General features: G+C 38.1%; 1 protein-coding gene across 1 annotated transcript; it reads right to left on the reverse strand.

Moving 5' to 3' along the window:
- Positions 1-372: 372 nt before the first annotated feature.
- Positions 373-17,720, reverse strand: LOC130428662 (uncharacterized). The gene is made up of 6 exons (XM_056756844.1): positions 17,571-17,720; positions 1,173-1,325; positions 910-1,088; positions 737-830; positions 520-649; positions 373-419 (listed from the first exon to the last, which is right to left on the reverse strand). The coding sequence occupies exons 1-6, from the start codon at positions 17,718-17,720 to the stop codon at positions 373-375; spliced, it is 753 nt and encodes a 250-aa protein (XP_056612822.1).
- Between the last annotated feature and the right edge of the window lie 396 nt (positions 17,721-18,116).

Here is an 18,116-nt window from a genome sequence, read left to right on the forward strand (position 1 = left end):
TATGATTCATGAAAAAAACAAGCTGTTTTAATTGTAATGCTACCAAAGCACAATCTGTGAGCACTGAAAAAAAAACACTTACCAGCCTTACTCATGTATTTTGTAGTTAGAGCCAAACGGGACAAAAAACTGTTGACTTGTTCAACTTCTTCACCAATGGAAGTGCCTGCCCCTGTTTGGTTTTTGCCACCCCACTGCACCTAAAGCATACACACCAGATGTCCAAACCACAAATATTGAGTTCAAGGATGTTAAACAGTTAAAGAACTTACCATATTGTTTAAGTACTTATAATATATTTACCTCACATTTTGTAGAATATCCCTTTGCATGCATGACGGAGAGAAATGGCTTTCTTCGGAGTCAATTTTTTCATTTCTGGGAATGATTGAGCCACCTTTTGCAGATAAGGCCAATATCTACACATGATGTCGGTGCAAAAAAAAATTTTTTTTGTGGCCAGATCATTTTGCAAAAACAGAGGGTATGCAAATATCTCCCCCTTAAACATGTTCAGACCTCTAAGCAATATGCAGTGTCCAAAAACTGCCACCTCTAGGCCTTCTTCGTCACATTTGGAGTTTGTCTTCTTAGAGGTCTCCCTGGCTGCAGCCCATGTTGATGTTCCACAGGTGCCTTTTCCATTTACCTGTAACAAAGAGTCATATCAAATATATACACAAATTAAATCCTGATTTATTGACTACAGTCCTAAGTCTTTTGACAAATATCTTACTGGCTTGATCTTCTCACAAACACAATCAACAAATGTTGCTACAGCTTTGTCATTGGCCAGCAAAACTCCATCAAAAAATGGTTGTTCCTCTACCCTACATAAATAAAATATGTTAATAGCAAAAATGATTCACAAGACATTTTGACAGTGTAATGTTATCAATAATAATATACCCCTTTGTTTTGCTGAATCTATATAATTTTCTGTTTCCGTCTGCAGACACAGCAACTGTATCTGGGGTGCAAGCTGGGCAAGAGAAGTGGTCAATGCCGCAGAGTTTTTCTCTTTCATGACGACAATATTTACATTCAAGGAAAGCTTTTTGGAAGATGTCGCCACAAATGTAACCTCTCTGGAATTACAAAAAATTTGAATACAGTGACATGCCAGTTAGACTTGCACAAATGAAGAAAACAAATAGCCTTCCAAATGTTACCCTTCCAAATTGTTGTGAGCGCTGTTCTAACATTTTGACAAATGCTTGTCTTGAAAGACCAGGTGCATTGATCTTCAGGTCCTCAAAAGAGGTGAAAAGGTCTAGCTGGTATATGGTTTGAACAGTGTTCCCACAGTGCCCGGCCAGTAACCACTACACAACAGGTCCCCCACTTCAGGTGTCCATGACGTAAGACATGTTCTGCAATTCATAACTGTCTGGAACATGTCATAGCGACCTGTAAAATTCAAAGGACCAAAATAGTACACATGTCGACCCTCATGAAACATCTTTCAACAGAGCTGTGTAGATTACGTAAATAATTGTATCCATTCCTGATTCCAATTACATGATGAAATTGTAGTTGGAAACCATCACAGTAGTTGGAATCCATTAAATAACACAATTAAGGTAATAATAAGACAACTTTTAAATAACTTTTGACCTAAATTGTTTCAATGGGATAATCTTATACCATATCATGATAAAAATACAAAGAGTAAGAATATTACATTTGTTGTTACTAACAACTTAACATTATATTATGTCAAGGTTTTCCAAAATGGTATTTGTGAAGGAACTGCGGGGGCTTAAGAGTTTATATGAAAGGCTGACAATTAATTAAATAATACAAATGTTAAATTATAATAAACCATTTTAAAATTAAAATAAAAAACTACTAAAACATAAAATAATTTATTTGTTTACACCCATGCAATTTTACCATAACCAATGACAGAGATCCAATGAACATGCAAATGTAATAATTATTCAAAAAAATATTAAATAAAAAATCTCTGGGGTATAAATGAAATTGAACTGAATTAACTGTAGTCTGATTACAAGTATTTTAAAATGTAATTTTGCCTAATTACAACTATGCCAATACACAAATGCAATACAAAATATTGCAGCAGCAGCTACGCTAATTATTCTCTTTATTCTCTTTCCGCCTCTGCCTCGGGATGCCCATCCCGAGGTAGGAAGAAGTTCCACCATGTCCAGACGACCGACAGATGCCCATCCCCAATTTGAGATTACACCAGATACAGCTGCAGACTGACTGACCATCCCAGCTCCATCTAAGGCAATTCCAACAGCTGCCAAGAGAAATATGACCATCGGACCATCCCAGCTCAGACCACTACATCCCCAACCAAGAGCAAAGACGGACTATTTGTCTTATTAATGCTGAAGTTACAATATTTGGTATTAAATGCTAAACCTAAACCACACGGCAGTCTGAGTGCAGCTATATCAGAGGGGATCTGGCCCTCCCGGTTGAGCCTGGTTTCTCCCGAGGTTTTTTTCTCCATTAATCTATCATCGGAGTTTGGGTTCCTCGCCACAGCAGGGCAGTGTTGGCCTGCTCACCGGGAGACTGCATTCATTCATTTATTTATTTATTTATTTTGAAATTAGATGTTATTTATTAGAATGAACTTACTCGTTGTATAAATACCATGCACTGTGCTGTTTTTCCTGTTTGCCCCTGTAAAGCTGCTTTGAAACAATACATATTGTGAAAAGCGCTATATAAATAAACTTGAATTGAAAAACTTGAATATTGCGTGTCATACAGTACCATTTATACAGACGAGTGCAACTGATCGTCCGGCCACAACAGACAGGTTTTGAGGGTCACAATCACACACTTTTTCAGGTTGTGTGATTGGCAGCCATCACACTAGATGAAAGGAAAAATATATTAACCATAAAATAACATGATTTTAAGCTTTCCAGTAATTCCTACCCTGCTCATATATGACATTTTGGCCACTGAGGTCTTCTTGCACAGCAGTTGATGGAGGGACAGGTTTATTGAAACCATCTATAATAGTCTCTCTGTTGTGAAAAACTAGATGTTGATGCGTAGAAACATCACACTTACCACAGTAACGGGGTTTCGGCAAACAGTCCTTGCACCTGATGACTGCTTCTTTCAAGCTGCAGTGATCACAAGGACCAAGATGCACACCGTCTGAAGCAAGCAAACTGTCAAGGAGTTTTGGTCTTGCTTCCTGCCAGCGTTCTTCAGACAAGGATTGCCTCAGTGCCCAATCATTAGATGCTGTTGATCTGGGTTCATCACAGTCCATTGCATCTTGGAGTAGATGTACTTGTAAATCTTGCAATAAATTAATTTACATAAAAATTCCTTACCATGAACAAGCTTGTAAACAAGGAACACAAATACAGTTTATGTTGTTTAAATAAACAATCTCTTGAGGGTCAAAAAGGGTCAAAAATATCAAAACATACCTGTCTTACGTTTGTGCTTCTCATAGACCAAGAATCCTTCTTGGTCTCTTTGTTTCGACCTGAGTTTTATCTTCTTTCTTTTTCGTTTTTTTGGTGTTTCTTTTACTGCTTCCTCACTCTGTATTACTCTGTATTACTGTATAACATAAGAGGTAGAACAATGACTTCAAAATATACATATTTAAGAATGTGTAGAAAGTGTTTCTGAATATCATTTTTCATGAAAGTTGTAAAAAATACAAACAGTGGAACACACAGGCGCACACACATACAGTGAAATACTGCTTGATGCAGAATGCCGGTACATCATTTTATAAAAAATACCTGTATCTCCTCCAAATCAGCCATTATTTCATCGAGATCAGGTTGTAATTTCTCCTCCATATTTTACACTGGTGTAGGCTGATCAGATGACCCTTTCTCAGATATTTATTTTTTAACACCTGAGGGGCACAAAAAAAACAAAGTACACATCAAAACAAAAGAAAATATGTGGGTAATGGTTTGCATACAACTGGGAGGCCTCCTTGATTATTATTTTTTTCCTACCCAGGCAGTGCTTAGGTAAATGTTCTCAATGTTGTTAATTGGGTGCCGGTGATGCATTGGGCAGTTTTCATCACCTGCTGGAGTGTTTACTGTCCGATGCGGAGCTCTTGCCATACCACACTTGAGTGTGGTTTGGGAGTAGGATCGAAATGTTAAATGCTTAAGTCAATGAACTGCATTCTGACACAAATTTTGACTGTTTGGTAAAGGCAGAGTGGAGCTCCTTTCTGGCATCAGAAGTGCTCACAAATGATTCTATTGTTTCCATTTACCATTACAATTACTACTGGTTTATGACTAAATATGAAAACAAAATGCTTTCATTGATGTAAACATGGGTGATGAAACAGAAATAAATATCACAATGTATTTTTCTACACTTTTTGAAGCATCACATTAGAAAAGGTTGATGGAAACCGCAAAATTGAAACAGATTTGGCCAATAAGTTATGATGTAGTAAACATTTAACTGAACTGACTGATAACTGTTAACGTAAGGGAAAATCCACGGCTAGCCATGCATTTAAGAATTTTAAAGCACGAAGTGAAGGCCAAGAAGTGCATAAAAATCCTTTAATGCACGGCTAGCTGTGGATTATCCCACTTATACATAGTCATTTGCCAAGTTAAAGCGCTATTGATGTTTACTGTGTCCTTTTAGATCAGAAAGGTGAAAATGAAAAAAAGTACTTCAACATGTTTTTGTACTATATGATCCAGTAAAAAGGGGTCAAATTGTAACATTACATATAGGGCTGCAACAACGAATCGATTAAATCGATAAAAATCTATTACTAAAAGAGTTGGCAACGAATTTCGTAATCGATTCATTGTGTCGCGTGTCGCGGAGACGTTCGATTATTTAAAAAAAAAACTTTATTTGAGCGCGGAGCGGAGTGAACACACTCGGTCTCTCTCGCGCACTGATGCTAGCAGAGTTCGGCGCATCATAGACAGGGCGGAGCAAAAAAAAAAACAAGCGGAGGAAAGATACATGGCGCAGGCAGAGAAATCCGCGCGACCCAAGTCATACAAGGTGTGGGAGCATTACACACAATATTAACAGAAAAAGTGTGTTAACTACAAAATATGCAAAAGCAACATGGCGGGAGCAACACGGCAATGATCCAGCACCTGAAACACAAAGATGTTGGACTCTTTAATGAGGAAGGTAGTTCAACAGCAGGTTAAGTCACTACAAAATCCTAATTTTTTTGCGTTTTGAATTGAGGAACGTAATGTCCCTGGTGCTGGTGTTTACTCGTTATCCAGCTTGACAAGCATGACAAGTTAGCGTTAGCTCGCTAATAACAGTAGTAAAGCAGGGATGGTATAGTTACTTTGCACTTTGCATTGCAAGACTAAAGACACGTTTTTTTTTAAAAAAGTAATTTTGTCTCGTTTCCAGTCCAAATATCTAAAAATTCTTAAATCAAGATTATTGACAAGAAAAATGGCCTGAGAAAATTAGGTGATGCTTAAACTTCTGTTTGAGATTATATCCCATTAAGATTATTTTTCGTACCCCATTGGCAGATCATTTTGCTTGTTTTGAGCAAACAATCACTTAATTTTGAGGTGTTTTTTCAGAAAACAAGACATGATTTCTTATGCTATTTCATGTGTCTAATAAATGTATCTTGATTTAAGATTTTTTTATATTTGGACTGACAACTGGACAAAACTACTAAATTAGAAAAGCAATTTATGCAGTGTATATTCTGTGCCTTGTCCCACATAGGTTATTATTGACAAATATATGTGTGAGTGTGTTGTACTTTTTAATTTAATTTTAAAGTTCTTTTATAGCACTTGGTCATCTTAAGCTGTGTTTAAATGTGGTGTATAAATCAACCTTACACTTACTACAATGATGGTAATAATTTAATGAATAAGCTTTAAGTGAACTTGAGAGAGAGAGAGAGAGAGAGGGCGAGAGAGAGTGTGTGAGTTTGTGTGAGAGAGTTTGTGCATCTGCTAGTGTGTGCGTCTGCAGTGTAGTTTAGAGAACAAGTTCTGGCATTCAAACAAATCCTGCTAAATTTTCTGATTTGTATTGTTGTTTATTTTTTATAAATTATGAATTGTTCTGGCAGCTCAGGTAGTATTTAAAAAAAAAAAAATTGGCAAACATGTGTTTGTTTTTTGTGTTAGTCAACACTATTATTTTATATTTATTATTATCACAGCTCAGGGATGATCAAGGAGCAACATGTTTGTGCAATTTCTGAAGATTTTAGTTCTGTTTTTGAATAAAGGGTTGGAAATGAATGCTTTTCTTGGTTTTGGTTTTTATCCAATTCATCGATTAATCGAAATAATAACCAATAGATTAATCGATTATTAAAATAATCATTATTTGCAGCCCTAGTTACATATCATTATGACATAAATTATCTTTTTAAAACTAGGTTGTTACAATAAAGTCTAGCCACATGGGCAGGTATCATTGGCTCAAGCTCCACTCATTCTGTGGCAGGTACAGCTGCTACATAAAATGCATGTACAATACATAAAGAAATGTAGTAATACTCATATGCAACCATGGCTTTGGCACAAGTTGGTGCTACATGGAAAGACTAACCTGATAAGTCCACGTTTTACTATAAATTATCTAATTTTAATTGGTTAATGGAAAAGTGTTTAAAAGCTTGATGTTTTGCAGAAAATATGAGTTATATTTGACATAAGAATACCAACTGTATTTAGGGAGTACATTTTATGGAAATTATATTTCCAAAGTTATTTATTAAACATAGTCTGTGGGGTAAAACGAACCCAGCAGGCATCACTGCTAGTAAGCATGTACATAACGTCCTTTTTTATTCCATCATGTAGTTTCTCGGGTTAGATACATTTTCAATAAGTAAATAAATAAGTTATTTCGGCTTAGTGCTTGTCACATATGTAATGTGTTGAAAAACAAGTTAAAAACAGGGGTCACGCAGGGCTAAATGCATAACATTATAATGCTACATCAACTGGAACGATGAATGATGCATGCGTTTTAATTAGTTTTTAACTTCGTCTTTTCACCTACATTTCACATTGTCTTCGAGGTGTCCGCATTCAAGCATTTCAGCAGATTAAGAGTTCACCAACAATTGAGAGTTTAGACCTAAGTGTGATTACCAGTTAAAAAGATTATCCTAAAACTGGACTTTAGTAACTTACTTTCCGCGCGTGCGCTCACAGGACCGCCTGTCACGCTCGTGAATTCAGTTCACTGAAGACTCGCTCTGAACGGCTCATGTGAATCATTGAGTGGTTGATACAATCGTAAATGAATCATTTGGTGTGATTTGCGAACCGATTTACGCGGTTCATTGAAAATGATCAGTTCGTTCATGAGGGGCAAATCGTGATTTCTTTATTTCAAAATAAGGAGTAACAATATGCTTTATGTAATATAGCGGAGTAAAAAGATAAAAACGTTATAACTGTCCACCACTGCGAACAATACACTTAATTATACAGCGATCTATCTATATTTTCAAAGGTCACCAACAGCTTTATTTAGCTGACCGTATAAAAAGCCACCTAGCTACTAAATGTACCGCAGAATATGTAACGTTAATTGTAAAAAAAAAAACTTTAATTGTCGGTTGTGCTTAACGCTAGCTAAATTACTCAGGCATTAGCTTTACTTAACTGTCCTAATGGCGTAACGAGCAATTACGTGGTTCTAACGTTACAGTTAAGTTGCCCTTAGAGAAAACATGTTTCAGTAAAAAACGTAACACTTTACAATTTCACTAAACTAACGCAGACAGCTTTAGGATAATGTGATATACTATACATACCTCTGACTGTCAATCCTGTTGTATATCGAGTCAACCGTCATCGATGTGTCACACAGAGGTCTTCCCTTTAGCGCCCCCAGTGGACTTTCGTGTCGTAAAACTGTAGAAATATGTACCTGCTAGAAAGTATTGAGTGGCGCTGCAAAAAGTTTGCAGAGGTACGTCTTACCCATGAGACCAGGTTGGATAAATGCCAAAAGCCGGCGAGTCGTGAATAAACCAGAGTGTGAATAACGAGCAACATTGACCTTTGGGATGTTTGTGACCCGGTAAGAAACCAGACGGGCACTTGATGTTCTCGCTCTCTTCAGCTCGGTTCACCGTCAGCGCGTCCTTAACCAGCCTGATTTGCGTCGACAGCACTCGCTGATGTCCTGAACGCTCAGGAAACGGCCCTGAAAATCATTTTGTTTTGAAAGGTTACTGCTGAACATTCGTAAAATTACCTCTCCTCACCTCTCCAGGCCAAAGGTACCGGCTGTCACCAAATACGCGAGCCAAATATTATTCCACTAGTCACGACAAACAAACATCACAGTCACTTCCCATAAGACTTTAAAATCTAAATTATTTATGAGATTGAATGGAGAGCAAATGAAAACGTACTGCTTCATACTCTTTTTGAATCTGATGTGGTCTGACTGATCTTTAAACACTCACAAGGGGAACAGATGTCTCAACTTCATGAGAAACAGACCTAAATGAGGCTGATGCCCAGTCCACAGTGGGGTGAAAGCTCACAGGAAAATGTCAGTGTTGATTAAATGAAACGAGACTCAATCGATAAGACGGATTAAATCTTTCTGCGCACCAGTTTCTTCATTGATTCACTTTTTTTCAGGAAAGCAGTTCACAATCGTAATTGACAGAAAACCCCTTGAAAGGTCTTTTCAAAGCAACCCAGAAGAAAAATGATTCTTTGAAAGACATCTTGGATGAAGCATCATTTTTCATCAGCTTGTGAATGCCTTTTTTTCATGATTGCATTTGTCCTTGATCGATACTAAAAGCAGGAAAACATGTTCACACATCATGACTGCTGTGTTTCCTTAACATGTTAAATGTTGAAAATGAGTCATTTATTGTACTGTAGTGAAAAAAACAATTATAGGAATTAATTGTGTAAATTTGCCTAAGTTTTGCACACTGTTTTTACAGTCAATATTACATAACATGTTTTTGTAAATGTGACACTGCTTATCAATTTACTACAGACACAATGGGGTCGGTGTATGGACCAGTTATCAGAGAAGACCAAATCCGACTAGTGAAGAACATGGGGCATGTAACAATAATTAAATGCTCACACTCTTGTATTAGATTTTACTGAACGTAAATTTGTACAGTCTGAATTGAAAATTTATACCACACATCATTGCATGGAGTGATAGACAACATAAAATGAAAATAGACCAAAAAAGAAAAGAAAATGGTGCTTACAGTAAGAGGGAATGAATAAAACAATTTCATATATCATTAGACTACATATTAACCTCTTTTTTCCTTATACCGGTTGCTCAGAACAGACCTCTGAACTCCTTCAAAGGTAAGTATTCCCACATAGATAATGCTTTTCAACTCTTAAATTAAATCTCAAAAATACACTTTTTGGGTACATTTGTCCCCTTACTCGTTTTGAGTTCAAAATGACCATACAACTCTGTATACGCTTCTGAAATGCATTTTTTAAATACAAATCAATGTACCAGCACCCTTATATAACACTTTTGGAACCATGTTACACTTAATTGAGTTTGGTTTCAATTTCTCATACATAACACATAAACCATAAATTAATTCAACAATGAGAAACCATAAAGCATTTGCATCAGATTCAAGTCACTAACGCTTGCCTAAAGGACCATCACTGGATCTGCACCGGCTTACTTTCACATCCTCCTGCACTCCGACCCCATCAAGATCCCTGCGTTCAGCAAACCAGCAGCGTCTTGTATTGCCTTCTCATACGGACAGTAAATCGCGTTCCCGCTCATTCTGCTTCACAACGTCTTCCTGGTGGAACATTCTTCCTAACTCTGTCCGGTCAACCACATCTCTCACAACCAGTGGCGGCTCCAGACAATTTTGATTGGGGGGGCAATGGGGGGTCCTGGTCATTTCAAGGGGGTCTCATGAAAACCCAAAAAAAATACAGTGGACACGGCTAATAACTGCATATTACTGCTACTAAACAAATAAAACCAGATCGATGCACACTGTGAAAAAAATGACGACAGGCAAAACAATAAGCCGCTTCTTTTGACAGAATACTGCACTTTACAAGAATTCTTTTATTACCTCTCAGAAGTCTAATTTTAAGTACAGTTCTTTCGAAGTCATGGTACTTCACGTATCGACACCTAATACTAAGGACAAAACATTTTTAAAATTTATTCTAGCTATTGTATATAGGCCTCCAGGGCACCACACAGATTTAATTAAAGATTTTGGTGGGTTCTTATCAGAACTAGTACTGGCCGCAGATAGAGTCCTTGTCGTCGGTGACTTTAATATCCATGTAGACAATGATACAGATGCCTTGGGACTGGCTTTCAAAGACACTCTTAACTCCATGGGCGTTAGTCAACATGTGTCAGGACCCACTCACCTTCGTAATCATACTTTAGATTTAATACTTTCTTATGGTATAAATGTGGACGATGTTAAAATCGTTCAGCAGAGTGAAGATATTTCGGATCATTATCTGATATTATGTTTGCTTCAATGGCCTACGGCTGCAAATCAAACTCCTTGTTACAAATATGGTAGAACGATTACTTCAACTACCAAAGATGCGTTTCTCGATAATCTGCCTGAATTGTCTAAAATATCCAGCATGACTAATAACGTTGACGATTTTGACACTACTATTGAAAATTTTAACTCTACTTTCTCGGAAATATTAGACACAGTTGCTCCTCTGCGTTTAAAGAAAATTAAAAATAGCAGCCCAACACCGTGGTATAATGAACACACTCAGACTCTAAAAAAAGCATCCCGTAAAATGGAGCGCAACTTTAAGAAAACTAATTTAGAGGTATTTCATATAGCATGGAAGGATAGTACTCGAAATTACAGGAATGCAATAAAAACGTCTAGATCCGCCTACTTTTCAACACTAATAGAGGAAAACCATCACAACCCTAGGTTCTTATTTAACACCGTGGCTAAATTAACAAAAAATAAGTCGTCATCGACGTCAGATTCTGATTATCAGCATAACAGTGATGAATTTATGAACTACTTCACAAGTAAAATCCAAGATATAAGAGAAAAAATTATAACAATGCAACCTGTAGTGAAATCCGCTGAACAAACTAACTACAGCACCCCTAAGGAGAAATTGCAATTATTTTCTACAGTAGATCACGATGAACTGTCTAAAATCATTAAATCATCTAAATCATCAACATGCATGCTAGACCCTATACCTACAAAACTACTGAAAGAAATGCTCCCCGAAATTATAGATCCTCTTCTTAGTATTATTAACTCATCTCTGACATTAGGACATGTGCCTAAAGCATTTAAGGTGGCTGTTATAAGGCCTCTTTTAAAAAAAACCCAAACTCGACCCTAAAGAACTAGGGAATTACAGGCCTATATCGAATTTACCTTTTATATCTAAAGTTCTGGAAAAAGTAGTTTCAACTCAATTATGCTCCTTCCTCCAAAGGAATGACATTAATGATGAATTCCAGTCTGGATTTCGAGCATGTCACAGTACAGAGACTGCTTTGATCAGAGTTACAAATGATCTGCTTTTAGCGTCTGACCGTGGCTGTATTTCGTTATTGGTGCTGCTAGACCTCAGTGCTGCATTTGACACCATTGACCACAGCATACTTCTACATAGACTCGAAAATTACGTCGGCATTAACGGAATAGCATTGAAATGGTTTAAGTCTTATTTATCCGACCGTTTTCAATTTGTAGCAATAAACAATGAGGTGTCCCGCAAATCACAAGTCCAGTACGGTGTACCACAGGGCTCAGTCTTGGGACCCCTGCTCTTCGCATTATACATGCTACCTCTAGGAGATATAATAAAGCGACACGGAATTAGCTTTCACTGTTATGCTGATGATACTCAACTTTATATTTCCTCGATGCCTCATGAAACCCAGCAGTTTCATCGAATAAAGGATTGCATAGTTGACTTAAAAATGTGGATGAGTAACAATTTTTTACTACTAAACTCGGACAAAACAGAAGTGTTACTTACTGGACCGAAAACTGCTATGCGTAACAACCAAGAATACTGCTTAACGATTGACGGATGCTCCATAAAATCCTCGTCATCAGCTAAGAATCTTGGCGTTGTATTTGACAGTACTCTCTCATTTGAAAGCCATGTCGCAAACACCTGTAAAATTGCATTTTTCCATTTTAAGAATATATCTAAATTACGTCATATGCTGTCACTGTCAGATGCAGAGAAATTAATTCATGCATTCATGACATCAAGACTAGATTACTGTAATGCACTTCTAGGTGGTTGCCCTGCGGGCCTATTACAAAAACTGCAACTGGTTCAAAACGCGGCAGCTCGAGTTCTTACACGTACAAAAAAGTATGAGCATATAACCCCGGTTCTGTCAACCTTGCACTGGTTACCTATAAAGCATCGCATTAACTTTAAGATCTTGCTTATTACCTATAAAGCCCTACATGGTCTAGCGCCGCAGTATTTGAACGAACTTCTATTGTATTACAGACCACCACGTACATTACGCTCTAAGGGGTCCTGTCAGTTGGTAATACCTAGAATTTCAAAATCAAGTGCAGGTGGTAGATCCTTTTCTTATCTAGCGCCTAAACTTTGGAATATTCTTCCCTGCACGGTCCGGGAGGCAGACACACTCTGTCAGTTTAAATCTAGACTAAAGACTCATCTTTTTAATCTTGCATACACTACACCTCTATAATATTAATCCTCAGAGGATTTAGGCTGCATTATTTAGATCAACCGGAACCAGGAACACATCCAACAACAAATGATGTACTTGTTGCATCAAAGAGTGCAGAACAGTACTCTACTCTCAGCCAGTCTTGTCTCTTTGTTCCAAGGTTACCGCAGGATGCAGTTCATGCCCAGACCTGATGGCAGAGCTGAGAATGGGAAGCGGTGACCTGACAAGTGCTAAGAGAATAGAGCTGGATAAAGGACGCGACAACTTTGTTTTTTTCTACAACATTTCAAATGCTATTAGATTGTTAATGATAATCTTTAATTTTTATATTTTTATTAAGCCTTGTTGTGCAAGCACTGATGAGCTTGTGCAGAGGCAGCAGCTTTTGCCAGAGGGGAACTGGAATCCCCTGGTTGGGCCTGGGTTCCCCTGAGGTTTTTTTTCTCGATGGGAGTTTTGGGTTCCTCACCACCGTTTGCATATTGTTTTGCACTATCTGCCTGGCCGGGGGGGCTGCTTTAGAATTCATACTTGTATTAAATGTGTCTCATGTACAGCTGCTTTGTAACAATGAAAATTGTAAAAAGCGCTATATAAATAAAGTTGAGTTGAGTTGAGTTGAGAATATTCAAGCCACTGGTACTGTTTGAACCACGAGTAACTAAAACCCCTGGATGCTAGCTGCCCCTGCGATCCAAAAGAACGACACGGTTATGATTTTAATTAAGCTGTCTTGGTTTCTCGGCTGGGCCATGGCTTAAATCCCCCGTTAAATCCATTCCATTTCTAATAAGTATTTGCAACATTAAGTGCATAATGAAAATAAAAATTCAATTATATCAATTACATTTGTATTCATAAAAGGAACTCCCAAATGTAATTGATATTATTGAATTTTTATTTTCATTTTGCACTTAATGTTGCACATATTTATTTGAAATGTATATTTAGATACACGATTGCATTGTCAATTTACATACTGCATTGCCATTTTGCATATTACATTGCAAATTGAATTTTACAACACACGCTTCCATATGCGAGTTGCTACGGTCCCACCTCCTCATCCTCCAATTCCTCGGTGTCCTCTATTTCTAATTCTAGGATCAAGCAGGGCTCGCCCTCCACTGCAACGGGTATATTTTCAGTCCTATTTCCACTGCTGTCAATTTGTTTTTAGGTATGACGAAGCGATCCATTTTTAGCTTCAAGATATAAAGTGCATTGCAGCACTTACGGGCTCGCGGCAGCGCCTTGAACGCAATGACGCAAGGCGCAGCGGCAGCAACGTTCATGGGGCGTCGCAGTGATTCTTATGTTTATATTTTTTTATATGTCGAATAAATTATGAATTATTATTGTTCTGCATGGTTTGAAGAGGACCATTGTTAAATCTTTATCCCGGATATATATATTTTAATATGTATTAAATATTTTTTAATCAGGGAGGGGGTGGGGGGTCAAGGCGTTTTTTGGGCGGGTCTTGAGACCCCCCAAGACCCCCCCTGGCGCCGCCGGTGCTCACAACATTAAAAAAACTACTTAAAACCCAACTCTTCTGTGAATACCTGACAGACAAATAAGAAAAACAAAAAAATAAAATAATTAAAAACTAACCCTTTCTCTCAACAGGTTGTGATCTAGCGTTAGTTGAATTCAGTAACTTTGTATTGGCACCTAATGTATTATGGCTCCTGTAAGACATATCACTTGTTGCTCCCTAACTCTTTGTAAGTTGCTTCGGATAAAAGCGTCTGCTAAATGACTAAATGCAACCAATTCCAGCGAAAGAAAAAAAAAACTGACCTTGAACACACAAGGCCAATATAAAGTACATTAAAGTCAAATCAAATCAAGCTTCATTTGCAGTGGCAAGAAAAATTATGTGAACCTTTTGAAATTCATTGTTTTCTTCATAAATTGTGATCGGATCGAAAAAAACTAAAGTATGTGAACCCTTGAGCTCATGACCTCAAAAAAGCTAATTGGAGTCAGGTTTTAGCACACGTGTAGTCTCATTAGACAATAGGTTTGGAGGTGTGGACTACAGCTACTTTGACTGATAATAACCCCTCAAACTTTTGGAGTTTGCTCTGGACAAGAACATGTTAATGTGAGCTATGCCTCGCGAAAAAGAGCTTTCAGAGGATCTATGATCAAGAACTGTTGATTAACATAAAGCTGGTAAGGGTTACAAAGTTATTTCAAAGACTTTAGAAATTCACCAGTCTACAGTTAGACCAACATTCTACAAATGGAGACACTTTGGTACTGCTGCTACCCTACCAGGAAGTGGGCGCCCAGTCAAAACGACACCAAGAGCACAACGAAGACTCTTCAATGAGGGAAAGAAACAACCCCAAATGACAGCCAAAGATTTGAAGGCATCATTGGAACTTGCTAACATCTCTGTTTCATGAGTCTTCAATACGTAAAACACTGAACATTGAAGGGTTTTATATATTTTATCTGGGTTCTATATGTTTTATCTAAGGGTTTATATCAATTACATTTTCTGTGTGTGTTTTTATATGATTATTACTTATTACTGCTTACCTTATATAACATTACATTATTTTACTGTGTTGAGTAGGGCCTCAGAGTTAAGAGAGAATATTAGAGGGCAAAGAGGGATTTTCAACAGGATGTGGGGGTTGAGTATGTGTGGGCAGCATTCCATGCAGGGGAGAAGATAAGAGATGTGTGCTGCACATCCAAACACACATACCCTAATAGTGCGGGGTCCTAAGTTTATGTGGAGGCAGGTGGGGGAAGTATTTTGTGTTGCAGATAGTAAAAGAAGAAGGACGTAGTCTACGAAAATATGAGATGAAGCATCACTCCATTGGACACAAAGAAAGCAGCAGAGGTCAAGGCGCTCAGGGGTTGGCCACTGTCCGAAGCAAGCTTGAAGACACACCCACACATACACATATAAAATTGTTGTAAACCACTGAGGCGGGGCTGACTCTCTCTGTAGTCTGAGGAAGCCCGGTGCGCTGCTTCAACATTTGTTAGAGTTATTTGAGCTGCCTTCCTCTTCAATTTTTGACCACGCAGGATTACAAAGTCCATCAGATGGTGACCCCGATGTGATTGGAGAAAAAAGGCAGTAAGGATAGTCGTAGAATTCGGCAAGGACCGAAAATTCGGAACGGAACGATTTTGGGTTCAACATACGGTCGACCAAAATAAAAAGGTAAGCAGAAACCTGTGTAAACGAACTTCTGCATATTGGACACTCTAAATTTCATGTGTTGAATTTGATATGTATTCAGTTCCATTTAATAGATAGTGTTGATATCTGTTGATCAGAATAAATTTAGAAGACTGTGGATGAAAGGCCCACAGCTGACCATAGGTTATAGTCTTACGGCACATTCAATTTAGAAGACTGTGGATGAAAGGCCCACAGCTGACCGTAGGTTATAGTCTTACGGCACATTAAATTAGAAGACAGTGGGTTCGAGTCCTACTATAAAGCAGTGGGTTCGAGTCCTACTATAAAGCAGTGGGTTCGAGTCCTACTATAAAGCAGTGGGTTCGAGTCCTACTATAAAGCAGTGGGTTCGAGTCCTACTATAAAGCAGTGGGTTCGAGTCCTACTATAAAGCAGTGGGTTCGAGTCCTACTATAAAGCAGTGGGTTCGAGTCCTACTTTAAAGCAGTGGGGTTAGAGTCCCTACGCACATTTGAAATTTATGTGTATGAAATTGCGTATTGGAAATTACGGAAAATTGGAAATAATATTTTGTTTAGAATAATTGATAGAAAACAGATAATAATAAAATAATTGATAACTGTATAATTAAGAGAATTGAATAACTTAAAAAAATGGAGGGAGAATTTGATAGAGAATGTGATGAATATGGGTGTTTGCTAGTGGAAAGCCAATGGGGACATGTGGTAAATATGGTGTTAGCCCAGACCGTGGTTAAAAATCAGAAAAAGGAAAGGAAAATTTGGGAAGGGAAATGGAGTCAGATGTGTATTGAAAACGGATGGGTAGATCCGGAAAAAATGTTGGTTAGATTGGCGCCAAACGTTAGAGAAATGTTGAAATGAAGAAAAAAAATATATATAAAGTGGTTAAAAAAGAATAAACATAAAAATAAAGAAGTTAAAATGAAGGAAGAATTAAGACTATGGACATGCATTGCGCTTAAGGCCACTGCTCTGAGTCCGGTTAAAAGAGAGGGGGGAGAAAATGTGCAGACAAAGAAGTCAGGGAGTCAGGGAACAAACAGCATATTACCCACCCCCAAAACTATATCAAGACTTGCAACTATAGACAAAACCACAACCGTATGACGCAAAACTGCAGCAAGTTATGGTAAAATTAAACCAAGGAAACGTAGTAAAGAATTGCCTGACACAATGTTTGATATAAATGAAATAAGACAGCAATTACACCAACTAACAAGATTAGTCAGTGGAACAGCACAACAGTTAGCCACCGAGGGAGAAGAACAGGGAGAACAAATTCCACAAGGGGAGGGGGAAGAGGAGTGTGGACAGCTAATAAATCACCACACAACCCCTGTTTCATTGCATAGCAGACAGAGTTTAGATAGTGCTGAAGCAACAATTGCAAAGTGAAGAGAATGAATCTCACTCTGAAACTGAACTTGGCTTAAATCTGTGCACAGACAAAATTGACCTGGTTATCTGAAATCCCTCCAGCATTAATGTCTGTACACAGTACACTGTTAACAGAATTTCAGGCTTTACACCATTTAAATTGCTTACAGGTAGATCTTTTCCAGGACCAAACACACTGCTGGGACCAGACACCATCAAACCGTTGTCACATTGTGCATATTTTGACAAAATAACTGCTCTGATCTAACACTTTTCCCAGAAAGTCACACCAGGACCTGAACCAGAACCTGTTGCACGACCAATGGAGTGGGTACGACTGAAGACCTTCCACAGGAGGTGGAGCGAACCACGGTGGTCAACACATTGCGTGTCACCTCCCGAACATCGCATTGTGTCCCACTTGAAGGGAAAGGCGACATGTGGTACCATTTGTCTCCTTGTGCTGCTTGTTATTCCCCAAACAGGTCTCTGGAACAGACGGCTGTGGACCTGAGATCTCAGGTCCAAGAGAGGGAGGGTGTTGAAGGTGAAGTACAAGGGAGCGCAGAAAAAGGAACATTGGTCATATAGAAGAAAGAAAAAGGAACATTGGTCATATAGAAGAAAGGTGACATTTGAACCTCCAGCGCACTGTGTAAGTGAAGATTGTGCATATGCGGCAGGCATTGCAGTAATATTTAAGAATAAATATGGTGAAAAGTGAAGCATCACATGCATTTCTAACTTTTATCAGTCAAACCGATTCAAAGACTTATAGAATTCTTCTATTTTTATTTCATTGGTCCACTACCCAGTGCCAAAAAGGGGGGGTATAC

Source organism: Triplophysa dalaica, chromosome 9 (assembly GCF_015846415.1).
Source record: "Triplophysa dalaica isolate WHDGS20190420 chromosome 9, ASM1584641v1, whole genome shotgun sequence".
Lineage (NCBI taxonomy): Eukaryota > Metazoa > Chordata > Actinopteri > Cypriniformes > Nemacheilidae > Triplophysa > Triplophysa dalaica.